The sequence below is a fragment of the Pipistrellus hanaki genome (genome assembly GCF_964339955.1).
Source record: "Pipistrellus hanaki genome assembly, chromosome: 18".
In the NCBI taxonomy this organism is placed as follows: Eukaryota; Metazoa; Chordata; class Mammalia; order Chiroptera; family Vespertilionidae; genus Pipistrellus; species Pipistrellus hanaki.
The window spans coordinates 323,482-336,843 of record NC_140520.1 but is presented as its reverse complement, the minus strand read 5'-3'; the positions used below and the strand labels follow the sequence as shown (position 1 = coordinate 336,843).

At 49.2% G+C, this 13,362-nt stretch overlaps 1 protein-coding gene across 1 annotated transcript; it reads left to right on the top strand.

Moving 5' to 3' along the window:
* LOC311612575 (butyrophilin subfamily 3 member A3-like) lies at positions 1–13,362 on the top strand. The gene is made up of 8 exons (XM_084865625.1): positions 1–124; positions 342–683; positions 2,508–2,789; positions 8,597–8,860; positions 9,045–9,071; positions 10,211–10,234; positions 10,627–10,653; positions 12,564–13,362. The coding sequence occupies exons 1-8, from the start codon at positions 46–48 to the stop codon at positions 13,223–13,225; spliced, it is 1,707 nt and encodes a 568-aa protein (XP_084721751.1). The 5' UTR covers positions 1–45; the 3' UTR covers positions 13,226–13,362.

The following is a 13,362-nucleotide window of genomic DNA, read 5'->3' as shown; positions in this document are numbered from 1 at the left end:
CTACCCACTCCTTCTGGTGTCTCTCTGTCTGCACAACAGCCCACAATGGTGAGGACTCTGGCCTTCCATCTGCTCCACCTCCCCATCTGCCTCGTCTTGGTCCAGCTGCTCACGCCCTGCTCAGGTAGGAGCATCTGCATTTATGTGCCTGGAGCAGTTACCTCTAATGGCCAGTCAGACCCTGGACTCCTCCCCACACCTGGGAGGCTCATCCAGATGGTACACCTGTCAGGACTGAGTGCCTATCTAGGTGTTTCTTATCTCACCCTCCCAGCCTGGGACACCCCCTTACCCTCTGGCCTCCAGCTCTCTCTGATGCAGCACCGCTTTCTGCTCACCAGCTCAGTTTGCTGTGATTGGACCCACGGAGCCCATCCTGGCCATGGTGGGTGAAGTCGCTGAGCTGCCCTGTCACCTGTCCCCAATGATGAGCGCTGAGACCATGGACCTGATGTGGCAGCGAACTGGACTCAGGCAGGCCGTGCGTGCATATGCAGACGGCAAGGAAGAATCAGAGATAGCAGAGTATCAAGGGAGAACTTTGATTTTAAGAGAGGACATTGCTGAGGGGAAGGCTGCTCTGCGGATTCACAAAGTCAGAGCCTCTGACAGTGGAATCTACCAGTGTTATTTCCAAGATGGTGATTTCTTTGAAAATGCCGAGGTGGAGCTGAAGATTGCAGGTGAGCCTGAGGTTGTTCTGAGCTTTTTCTTCTGTGAGGCCTGGGGACACAGGGCCAGCCCACCTCACAGACTTCTGCCTGCACACCAGCAGCTGCCTCCCTCCTCCACCTCTGCTTCTCTGGGCCCTAGACAGACACGGGTTCTTCTGCAGCAAGGGCCCCTCCTGAACCAAGTGAAGACGTCCCTCCTGTAGCCACCAGGATCTCAGCAGGGATGTGGGGTTGGGCAGGAAGGCTGAGGAAACCTCCTCTCAGTGGGAAACACACAGTTGAGTGGATTCAGTTGTGTTTCAGGCAGTGGACCTGGGCCCCCCAGGTGCTTGCTGCTGTGGGTCCAGGGAGGCTGAGCTGCAGGGACATCACCTGTGCTGCCATGTCCTCCAACCAAGGCCCCAGGATCACACCTGCAGTTGAACAAGTTGAGTTTAGGATTAGTTGCAGTGAGAACACACAGGTGTGGAAACATGGGGGTACCCATGAGGGGGTGTCAGGGAGACTTGGTATAACGTTTGGGCTGATAGGGGACCAGAGGGTGGTTTATGTAAGGAGGACTTTGCTCTGGATCAGATCCAGTCAGGAGGGTGTGGGGTGTAACTGGTCACTCACAGCCAGACAGGAGATGGTTGCTGGTTGCTGTGGACTGGACACTGTCCATGTGTTATTCTGTGTTCAGATCTGATGACTCAGTGGTCTTGTTTGCTCCTGACCCATCACAGGGACAAAGCATCCTGGTTTGTTCCTGATGCTGCTGTTCCATGAATTGGTTTATGTCCAACATCACTTCTCTTTCTCAGGGCACAACCCTGCCTTGCCCAGGAAGGAAGGAAGGAAGGGAAGAAGGAAGGAAGGGAAGAAGGAAGGAAGGAAGGAAGGAAGGAAGGAAGGAAGGAAGGAAGGAAGGAAGGAAGGAAAGAAGGAAGGAAAAGGATAAGAAAGGAAAGGTAAGGAAAGGATAAGAAAGGAAAGGTAAGGTAAGGAAAGGAAAGGAAAGGAAAGGAAAGGAAAGGAAAGGAAAGGAAAGGAAAGGAAAGGAAAGGAAAGGAGGGAAGGAATAGAAGGTGAGGAATGTGTGGAAGGTCCTTGCTCTCTCCCTGCAGGGCCTCCTCAGCCGGCTTCAGTTTCTTCCTGAGACCACAGCTCCCCTAAAGAAACCCATTCCTACAGGACTGGGTTCTTACAAGTTTTCAAAAGGCTCCTTCCCCCTCCCTGGGTTAAGAGCTTAGGGACTGGTGGTAACAGCTCACTGTTCCTGGCCCTGGGTCAGCTCTCTCCCCTGTAGTTGTTCCCCTTCCACAACCACAAAATAAAATTCCCCTGAGTACAAAGACCCGAAAAAGAGGCTGTAAACTCTAGATTAATGGTATCAAGAGTTCACCACGGTGACTTTCATACAGGACCAGAGTGGGCAGCAGCAATAGAACTTGCATATCCTCCCCTTCACCTGGCAAAGCCTCAAGCTCACACAGGACACAGGATAGAGGATGGGGGCAGGACCTGCCCAGTAATGGGGAAAGACTTACAATGGGGTGGGTCAGGGCCAGTTCAAGGAATCAGCACCAGGCAGGGGGAGGAGTTCAAGTGTCTCTGAGGGGATCAGTGGAAAGCAGTCTCTGTTCTGGCCCAGATCCAGCAGGATCCAGCTTGAGGGTTCACCAGGGTCAGGCAGTGGCCACCTCATAGAAAAGTCTCCCCTGCACAGCACATGTTTCAAACAGCTCCTTATGAACCCTGCCTGCATGATCTATTGGGGTGTGCCCCATCCTGACGGGATCCTCCCCAATACAGAGGCCTCCCCATGACTCAGGCTCCCTCTTCCCTCCCCAGCCCTGGGCTCTGATCTTCACGTTGAAATGAAGGGCTATGAGGATGGAGGGATCCGTGTGGAGTGCACGTCTGCAGGCTGGTATCCGCAGCCCCACGTAGAATGGAGAGATGACGGGGGAGAGAGCTTGCCCGCCATGGCAGAGCCTGGTGCTGCAAATGGAGAGGGTCTGTATGCAGTCACGTCGTCTGTGATCCTGGAAGGCGGCTCTGGGAATGGGGTCTCCTGTGTCGTCAGAAACCCCCTTCTCAGCCAGGAGAAGACAGCCAGGGTCTCCATTGCAGGTGAGTGCCCGGCCCCACCATGAGCTCAGCTGTGGCCACTGAGAGAAGGAGGCCTGACTGTCTGCTGCTGACCTGGGTCTGTGCAGTGAACATAAGGCTCAGAGCAGGCACCTGGGTGCCCTTTGCTCCATGAAGCTGTTTATGTCAGACATTTTCGGAGCATCCTAGCTGCCACCCACTGCGACAGGTGTTGCAGATGGGACAATTGATAACTATCAGCAAACACATGACAAAGTGGGGGAAATATGTGCAGACACATCCTGGAGAAAGGGATAATCTCCTCAAACATAGAACAGCTCAGTAGAGAAATGAATGGTTCCCAGAAAAAAATACCTAGGAAAGGATGTCCCATCTCCCTGGACAGGAGACGTTCCCACCTGTGAGATTGGCAGCAAACAGAACCATGTTGTTGGTAACACTGATGGCAGGGTTGTGGAGAGACAGTCACTCTTAGATGTGTGTTGCTATAATTTGGTATATTTTCGTATAAATTGACACAGCTTATGTTTGGGGGAAGTAGAACAATTTTAATCAAAAATACTTATCTATTGTCCCCAAATCCCAAATGCAGTAATTTATCTGTCAGATCAGCTCGAGGTTGTGTGAAATAACTGATGAACAACGTTTTTCATTTAAAAAATAATAATAATTTTTATTGCGGAAACTGGTTTGGCTCAGCGGGTAGGAAATCAGCCTGCAGACTGAAAGGTCCCAGGTTTGATTCTGGTCAAGGTCATGTACCTTGGTTGTGGGCACATCCCCAGTAGGGGATGTGCAGGAGGCAGCTGATCGATGTTTCTCTCTATCGCCCTTCCTCTCTGTAAAAAAAATCAATAAAATATGTTTAAAAAAATAATTTTATTGACTTAAGAGAGGAAGGGAGGGGAGAGAAAGAGAGGAACATCAATGGGAATCATGGGCTGCTACCTGCACGGCCCACACTGTGGACCAAACCCACAACTCAGGCATGGGGGTTTTCTATGTACAGTATCATGTCAACTGAGAATAAGGACAGTTTTATGTTTTCTTTTCCAATTTGGGTGCCATATATTTCTTCTTGTCTCATTGCTATGGCTAGCACTTCTAGTACTATAACAAACAGGAGTGGTGAAAGTGGGCATTTCTGTCTTGTTCCTGTTCTTATGGAAATGAGTTTAGTTTTTGCCCATTGAGTATGAGGTTGGCTATAGGTTTGTCATATAAGGTCTTTATTATGTTGAGGTTGATCTCTCTATTCCCACTTTGCTGAACTTTTTTTTTTTTTTTTTTTTTTTTTTTTACCAAGAAAGGGTATTGGGCTTTGTGAAATGCTTTTTCTACATCAATTGTTTTAATTATGTGATTTTTGTCTCTCAATTTGTTTATGTTATGTATCACATTTATTGATTTGTGGATATTGTACTATCCTTGCATCCCCAGAATAAATCGATAAATATGACCTTTCTAATGTAATGCTGGATCCGATTTACTAGAATTTTGTTGAGGATTTTAGCATTTATGTTGATCATGGATATTGGCCTATAGTTCTCTCTCTCTCTCTCTCTCTCTCTCTCTCTCTCTCTCTCTCTGTGTGTGTGTGTGTGTGTGTGTGTGTGTGTTTATTTGTTTTTGGAATTAGGGCAGTGCTGGCTTCATAGAAAGACCTTGTAAGTGTGCCTTCCTCTTGAATTTTTTTTGAAATAATTTGAGGAGGATAGGTTTTAGTTCTTTGAATGATTGGTAGAACTCCCCTGTAAAGTTGTCCAGGGCTTATGTGTTTCTGTTGAGTAATCAATTGATAGTCTGATGGGAGATCCCTTGTAGGTAACTTTCTACCTTTCTCTGGCAGCCTTTAAGATTCTTATTTTGTCATTGGTGTTTGCCAATTTAATTGTCATGTGTCTTGGTGTCGGTCTTTTGGGGTTCATCTTGTTTGGGACTCTGTGGGCTTTTTGGACTTGTGTGAGTTTTTTCTTCCTGATAGCAGGGATGTTTCCTGTCATTATTTCTTCAATCAGATTTTCTATTCCTTATTTAGTTTCCTCTCCTCTGACACCCTTCTGGTGCGGATGTTGTTTCATTTTGTGTTGTCCCAAAGTTCTCTTTGGCTCTCCTGTTTTTTAAGTTTGTTTTTCCAGTTGCTGCTCTGCTTGGGTCATTTTTCCTACTTTGTCTTCTAGCTCATTGATGCTGTCCTATGCTTCTTCTAGTCTACTGTTGATGTTTCCTACTGTGTTTTTTACTGTAGCAATGTCATTCTTTATTTCTTCTTGGTTATTCTTCATTTCCTCTTGATTTTTACACATATTATTGAATTTGTCTTCCATCCTTTTCAGCATTCTTATGACCATTGCTCTGAATTTTCTCTCTGACAAATTGCTTACCTCCACTTCATTTACTTCCTTTTCCAGTGATCCCTCCTTTTCTTTTCAATTGAAGCTCTTTCTTTGTCTCTTCATGCTCACTCCTCAGGATGTCTGGTTAATGTAGTTATCTCTCTCCTGTAGTTTTTGTGTTTTGGGGTTTTTTTAAAAAAAATATATTTTATTGATTTTTTACAGAGAGGAAGGGAGAGAGATAGAGAGCTAGAAATGTCAATGAGACAGAAACACCGACCAGCTGCCTCTTGCACACCCCCTACCAGGATGTGCCCGCAACCAACATACATGCCCCTGACCACAATTGAACCTGGGACCTTTCAGTCTGCAGACCAACACTCTACCACTGAGCCAAACCGGTTTTGGCTCTCTCTCCTGTGTTGACTTAAAGGCACAAAATACAACATGACAAGACACAGGGCACCAAAAACAAATGGATTCACAATACCAATAATCCCAACTAAAGGTGACCACCAGTGAAAAGAGAATTAAGGGAGAGAAAAGAGTGCAAAAATGATATTAATAAAAGGCAAAAAATGTAAGAGAGAAAAGAAATATAAGAAAAAAGAAGGGGAAAATAGCCTATATAATAAAGAGATAATATGCAAATTTACCCTCACACCGTAACACCATCACAAGATGGCTGCCCTGCCCAGCCCCTCTCTGGCCCCATCCCTGATCAGCCTCATTCCACCCCAATTGAGGGTGGGCAGCTAGCCAAACTGCCACCCCACTATGGCCCTTCACTCAGACCAGCCACCCCCCCCCCACTCTTTCCTGGCACTGGGGGTATCCCAGTCAGACTGCAGGCATAGCATTGGTCAGAGGCACAGGTCCTGGCTGTCCCTGGCCTATAGAGTCCAGAAAACATCAGTGACCAAAGATCACGGCTGAGTGGAAAGGTTCCCGCTGGCGCTTATGGCTCAAAGTGCCAGGAGGAGGTGGAGCATCTTGAACCTGCCACCCTGGTGTCAACACACCAAGCCTTGGGACACACCACACAGTTGGTGCCTGTGGGTGAAAGGGGCAGGCAGGGAGCTGGGATGGAAGTTGGGAGGGGCCTAGACTCTTTGGGAGCAGCTCATCTGCCCATGTTGCTGTGACCCCTGTGCTCGGGCTTGGTCAAAGCCCCTGGTCAACTCTGTTGCTTGCCATCCAGGTGCAGCTAGTCCTGAGCTGGCTGACATTGCGCTCAAAAAAGCACTGGTCTTAGTTAAGTAAGAACAATCAAAGAGCAGAGAGTAAATATCCTCCCAGCTCCTTCCTATGCTTCCAGGCAAGGAGGGCTAGGGATGGGGGTAATGGAAAATGGCTGCTGTTCTGCATTTTATAATGAAAAGTCTCCTGCTATGTAGAGAGGAGACCTTATTAATTTCCAGAAGCATCTGGTGTATTCCCTGCCCCAGTCCTGAAGCCTGCAGCACCTAGCAAAGGTGAGTCCGCCCATCCATGTTGGCCTGGCTCCTGGAAAATTGGGAGCAAGTTTGAGCTGAATTGATATAAAAAATAAAAGTAAAGATTGAAAAACACCTCTTTGTACTCAAATGGCACTATAAAATGCAGATTATAGCATCTGATTTTGTCTTCTGTGTTAATTGTGAGGCAGAGCACAAATAGGTTTGTGAGAAAAGCAGAAAAATAGAGGGGAAGGGAGAAGATTCTGCTGTCCACAGTGCTGAATGTTGTTTTTTGTGTTGCTTTTATTTGTTATTTTTCCTTCTGTGCTTCAAGTCAGTACATGCCATTTAAACCACTTTATGGCATTAGGTAATGAGCTGGGAATAGAGGAAGCAGCAGAGCTTTTCATAGGAAAAAAGCTTACATTTATTCCATTCAAAAGGAGCATACTGAGTAGAGAGAATGGTATGTATCATTATATAAAGAACTTGGCATTATGATGCCTTCTGGCTGAAGGTTTGATTTGTTTTGCAATTTAGAGAGCATAGACAAATCAGGCATTGAAAATGAATGTGCATGCTTAAGTGCATGACTTTATTTTCATCTGTAACAAGCAAACGACTGGTCACCAGGAGGTGCATTGATGGGTCTCAAAATGTGGGGGGTCTAGGGTCTCAAGGCATGATGGGTCTGGGTGAGGCTGCATGGTGTGGGCCAGGGCCAGGGACCTGAGGGGGCACCCACTGCCCCATCATCGGGGATGGAGGACCTGAGACTGTGCCCCCACCCAGGCTTCTTCCCATGCCTGGCAGGGTGTGACAGGGTTGGGGCCAGCTGGGTCTTAGTGTTGCCCCATTGGGGTGGGGCTGGCCAGACAACTCTATTACAGAGAAAGGGCAAATAGCAATATTAAAATATTTCCTCTAATTAATTCCCTTTTAATGTGCATGAATTACGTGCACCGGGCCACTAGTACGTATATGGGGAGAAAACTCCAAAAAAACAACAACTAATCCAAAAAATTTAAATAAACACCCAAACAACAAACTCCCAGATGAATCTGAAGAGGCAGAGATTATTTCTCTCAGGTGATCTCTGACCTTTATGTCCATGGACTGCCTCACCAGCTGTGTTTAATTCTCCAAATCCGGGCGGGTGTTATTTGATGCAGCTGTTCCTCCCATCTGCTCTGCAAGAAGGTGCAGGACCCATTCGTGTATTCAGCCACCACCTTGTCTCCCCTGGACAAACATTTTAGGTGCTTGTGGAGCATTGGTGTTTGTGGGCTTTCAGCTGAGGCAGCTGGTCCCTTGTGGTTGTAGGGTCCCGGGAGGTATATAAGGTCTCCCTGGTTGAAGGTAAGGCTGGGCTTCCGATCATAGCTGCTCTCCCCTACAAGATGGTGTGGACTCTGCCACAGAGCTGGCCACTCTGGGAGAGATTTCAGCAGCAGTAGAGGCTGCCTGGCCAGGGGAGCCTGGTCCTCCTGTCCCTGACAGTCCTCTGGAATATGAATTGTCCCTCAGTCACACATACAGACACTCCCCCACACCAATACACTCTCCATATGCTCTCTCACTCACACATTATCTTGCAGCCTGCTACCTGATTGCCACCATCTTTAATTTCAAAGGTGTTTATGTTTTTAAAATGAATAAACTCACGCATGGCACTGGCGTCGTGTCGGGGACTTTAGAGCATAACTTTAATGCTCTGCGGATTATGACACTGAGAACAGTTGGGCTAAGTCATTGGTTCAAGGTCACAGAGCTGCTCAGGCAGAAGGTCCAGAATGTGACCTAGCCCTCCAGCCCCAAAGGACACCCTCTGAGTCAGCAGGTTAAGCCTCTAATGAGACGCTGATAAATAGGGGAGGGGATGGAGAGAAGATTCCAATGACTGTGTGCACATTATACTCTATTCCCATGTGAGAACCATGCATTAGGACACTAGTAGGTGTGATGGAAAGAGTTCCGGGCAGTTTGGGAAGAGAAGTGTCCCTGCCCCTCCCAAGAGACCCTTCAGGCGAGCAGCTGAGCTTTTTCTCCGCAGGCTCCTTCTTCTCCAGCGCGAAGCCCTGGCAGGTGGCCATGGGGGTGACCCTTCTGGCTCTGCTGGGGCTCCTGGCTGGGGTGATGTTCTCATGGTGGCGACAGCAGAAGAGAATCTGGGACTTGAGCCAGGAGATGGAGAGAGAACAAGCTGAGAAAGGAGCAGCGCTGGTGGCGAAGGAGCATGAGCAAGCTGAGAAAGAAGCAGCACTGACTGAGAAGCAGCAAGAGCGAAGAGCTAAGGGTGAGGCCTGGCTGCAGGTGGGTGGGACCTCCTCACCCAGGCCGCCCACCCACCATGCGGGTCCACCCTTCAATCCCTTAACAGCACTTTCTCTTTCTGCTTATTTTCAGAGAAGCTGCAGGATGAGCTCAGTAAGTTCCAAACCCACATGGGTTCTGGGGTCCCTGGTTACCTGCCTCACTGAACCCTCCTGTTTCCCTTACAGGGTGGAGGCAGAAGCAGTACCTGTCACGTGAGTACCCGGACTCCATCTGAGACTCTGCTGGGACCTGTCCAGCCCCTTCCTCACCCCTGACCGCCCTAGGGGAAGGAATGAGGACATTGATGGGCAAGGTCTCCTCCTTGGAGAAAGGGGTCAGGCTCTCTCCACCAGGCCCCCTGCACCTGGATGTCCAGAAAGGAGAGGGGAGATGGACTCAGGATGGCAGGTCCTCTTTCCCTGGCTGCTCTACAGGACCTATAGGCTGCTGAGAGGAAACCGGAAGCAGAGAGAACATTCTCTTCAAGAGGAGGGGCTGCTGTCAGTTGTCCCAGATTTATCATAACTGCTGAAAAGCAGTGTCTGAAATCCTCTCACTAAGTCACCCAATTCTTTTTGGAAATAGGCAGGAAATCATGCAGATTGAGGAGGATGGATTTCAGCACACATGCATACACATATGCACACGGCAAGGCAAGCCAGGTACAGGAGGAAGATAGTCACCTCAGATGCCAGGGGCATGGGATCCATGATCCCAGTGGGTCCCTATCCCACAGACAGCACCGTACCCCGTGTATAGTAGGCTTCTCCTTCTCCCTTAAAGGAAAGCTTCTCATTGCCACACCCCAATGGCCAGAATCACTGCAGTTGATGGGTCATTACTAAGGAACAGAGAGGGACTTTCACACAAACCTTGAGAAGCTGAGGCAGATCTGACCATAGAGTCGGCTCCTCAGTGACTAAGTGGCTCCTGGGAGGAACACAGGGTGGACATGCTGCGCACAGGGATGGTTCTCAGGTGAGCATGTCAGAGATGGATTACACAGGATATCATCACGCTGCTTGGAATGATGTGCAATTTAAAACATATGAATTGCTTATTTCTTGAATTTTATGTTTAATATTTCCCCCCGTGGTTGACAGAGGGTAACTGAAACTTCAGGAAGGGAAATGATGGTTAAAGGTGACTGCTGTTCGGATACGTACAGGACAGACCTGCAGGTGCAGCTGGGACAGCCCCATCGGTGCCTGCGGGTCATAGGGTGCAGGTGACCTTAAAGAGGAGGGGGAGCAGGGCACTGAACAGGCAGAGGAGGAGGTGGGGTCAGCAGGAAGAGAGAGGAGAGGACTCAGACATGACAGGTGAGGTGACTGCCTGTCTTCCTTTGCAGGTGACAGTGCTCAGGCCTATGCAGGTGAGTGACTCGTGCTCTCTGGTCCTGGCACCTGTGTACAAAGCCCTTCAACCCTTTCTGTGATGCTGAGGTTTCATTAGAGCCTGCTCAGAGCTCATGTTCTGTGGAGGACCACCCTGTCTTTCTGCACACCCAGAGGACCTTCTAGCTACAGCGTCCCCTCACCTGCTGACACACACCCACACCAGGGCAAGGCCTGACCCCGTCACCCACAGCCCCACCGTGATGGAGGGAAGCCCACATTCTGAGAGCTTTTATACCCCATCCTCAGAGATGTGGGGAAGGAAACTAGATATTGATGGGAAGGAGAGGGAAGAGGCTCAGTGAGGAGAATGTTGTGGGGGGAGAACAGAAATGATGACCTTTCCTTGCCTGTGTCTCCTTCCTTTCAGAGTGGAAGATGGGCCTTTACCAACCTGGTGAGTGAATAACTGTGTTCCCTGGGCCAACAACACAGGGGCCTGGATCCCTTTTTCTTCTCCAGCTCTTCATTGGGGATATTGCGGCAGGTGGTATGAGGTCCCTACAGTTTGCCCATCTGCTGCAAAGAGAACCAGGGACAGCTGCTAACCCTGGGCTTCCCCAGGTCTGTATGGGAAGGAGGAGGCATGAGGGCTGGAGGGAGATGTAGAAGGTCCTGACCCAGCTGCTGCCCCTCCTGCCCTGAACCTCCTCAAGGTGTGCCATGTCTCTGAGACCTTTTGAGATGATGGTGGCCATTCCTACTATGTGACGGTGGAGGTAATTCTAGATGAGGTGATGAGTGTGTGTTGGTCAAAAGTCTAAGACGGAAGCAATGACCTGTTCATAATGGGTGTGTATCTGACAATATGACCACAATCAGGAGAAGGTTCTTAAAAACTAAAACTGATGTAGGTGACTCCTTATATTATAACAGACTGTGTTATAGTCATTTACTCATGAGCATGTGGAGGTGGACCGAACAGACTACATGTCAGTCTGCACAGACTTTCACCACTAACGGACCTGTTACAATATGTTGTTTTACAGTAAAACTCGGGTACTAATGATTGACAGGACAAATGGACAAGGAGTGTGGCAGCACCAGCCATCCCTCCTGTGGTCTTGTGGTGGGTGCTTCTTTATAAGGGATACCATCACGTTTGGTGTTGACCTCTGTGGTCATGTCATTCTGGTGTTACTAACAAAACTGTTTATGGCTACATTTTATGGAACACATATCGCCATCACTCTGAAAGCTTTGGTGTGCCTGCTAAGGACAGTGTGGTTGGAAAAAGGTCACAGCATGAAAAGATGAAAGAAATCCTAGATAAAGAGATGGAGTTGGGTTGATTCAGCTACATCTACCCAGTGATTACAGAGGGTTTAGGGAAGGACTTACTTCCCGAGGACTGGGTGGTGTTAAGGGAAACCACAAGGATGAGCAGTGCCCCAGGCTCACAACAGTGGGAGCTGTCTCCACCCCCAGGCCCAAGGCAGAGGGATGGAGAGCAGTCACTGGACGCTGAGGAGGCTGGGGCTCAGGGAGAGGCTGCCTAGGATGAGGTGTGCTCTGTTGGAGCATCTCCATCACAGGAAGTGTGGAAGTCGGGGCTGTGCCTCTCTTTTCCTCCCTCCAGTCCTCAGCCTTTACCTGCCCTTGGCCAAAGCCAACAGGTGACCAGAGGCAGTGAGCCCAGTGATGCTGCCCAAGGAGGACGGATTCCTGGGCAAAGGGGAGGGGAGGTGGGGAGTGAAGGTCACATAGAGCCCAGCATGGCCCCAGCACAGAAGAGACCTGGTTGCTATGATCACACCACATGCTTCCTGGACGCCTGGCCTTGGGCTAAGTGTACCTCACATTCTGTGTTATTCTACCTTAAAGATTAGTACTTTTATTCCCATTTACTGACATCACATTGAGACTTGTGACATTACATAGTGTGTGTGTGTGTGTGTGTGAGTGAGTGTGTGTGTGTGTGTGTGTGTGTGTGTGTGTGTGTGAAAAGAGACCATGCAGAAAAGGAAGTCATCCAGCTCAGGAGGGTAGAGCAGGGGCTGGAATTGAAATCCATGTGGCTGTGCAGCATAGGTGGGCTCAGTTGTTCTGGGGAGGAAACAGGAGGAAAATAGAAAGAAGGGGCCACTTGAGAGGTCAGGTTAGGCAGACCTCAGCCCTCCTCACCCTCCCCTCCTCACTGAACACCAGGCCCTGTGGTTTCTCTTGGTTTTGCTGAGGGTCACACTCAGGGCAGCTGGGTCCCCAGGCTCCGGGCTCGGGTCTGACCAGCCAGACCCAAACCTTGGAGCCTGAGGCTCTCAGGTCTGGAAACTATGGCTGACCCCTCACCATTGGAACTCTCTGCAGCGGACGTAACTCTGGATCCAGACACTGCGCACCCCTCCCTCCTCATTTCTGAAGACCAGCGAAGCTTGCAGTACACAAGTACATGGCAGAGCCTGCCAGACAAGCCCAGGAGATTTCAGAGTTGGTCCTGTGTGCTGGGCCGTGAGAGCTTCACATCAGGCAGACAATTCTGGGAGGTGGAGGTGGGGGGAAGGAAAGAGTGGAATTTAGGGGTGTGTAGGGAGGATGTGGAGAGAAAACATTATGTTAAAATAACTCCCAAGAATGGTTTCTGGACAATATCACTGTTGGGTGGGCATGACTTCCAGGCTCAAACAGATTCCCTGAGCCAATTCCCAATTGCCAACCCTCCCAAAAGAGTGGGGGTTTTCCTGGACTATGAGAACGGGGAGGTCTCGTTCTATGATGCCGACAATGGATTGCATATCTACACCTTCCCACAGGCTTCCTTCTCTGAGCCTGTCTTGCCTTTCTTCAGGATTTGGTCAGAGGAGCCCACTGCCTTGACCATTTGCCCAGCAGTAAAAGGAGTGCGGAGTTCCCCCGTGTCTGACTCACTGCCTCGCCCTTCCCTGGAGGCCCCAGAAGCCTCAGGCTCAGCTGATGGCAAGGATGACCCTCAGGCAGAAGAAAGGTCTTTGATTCCTCATGCCCAGCCCTGAGCTGAGGGCCTGCTTCACAGCAAAACCTCACAGCAGGAACATCCTTGCTAAAAACTCACTGAATGAAGCACTTTACTGGTTATCTTTCAAATTTTCCACAAGACAGTTAAGGAGACCAGGATGCAGGAAGTTTACTT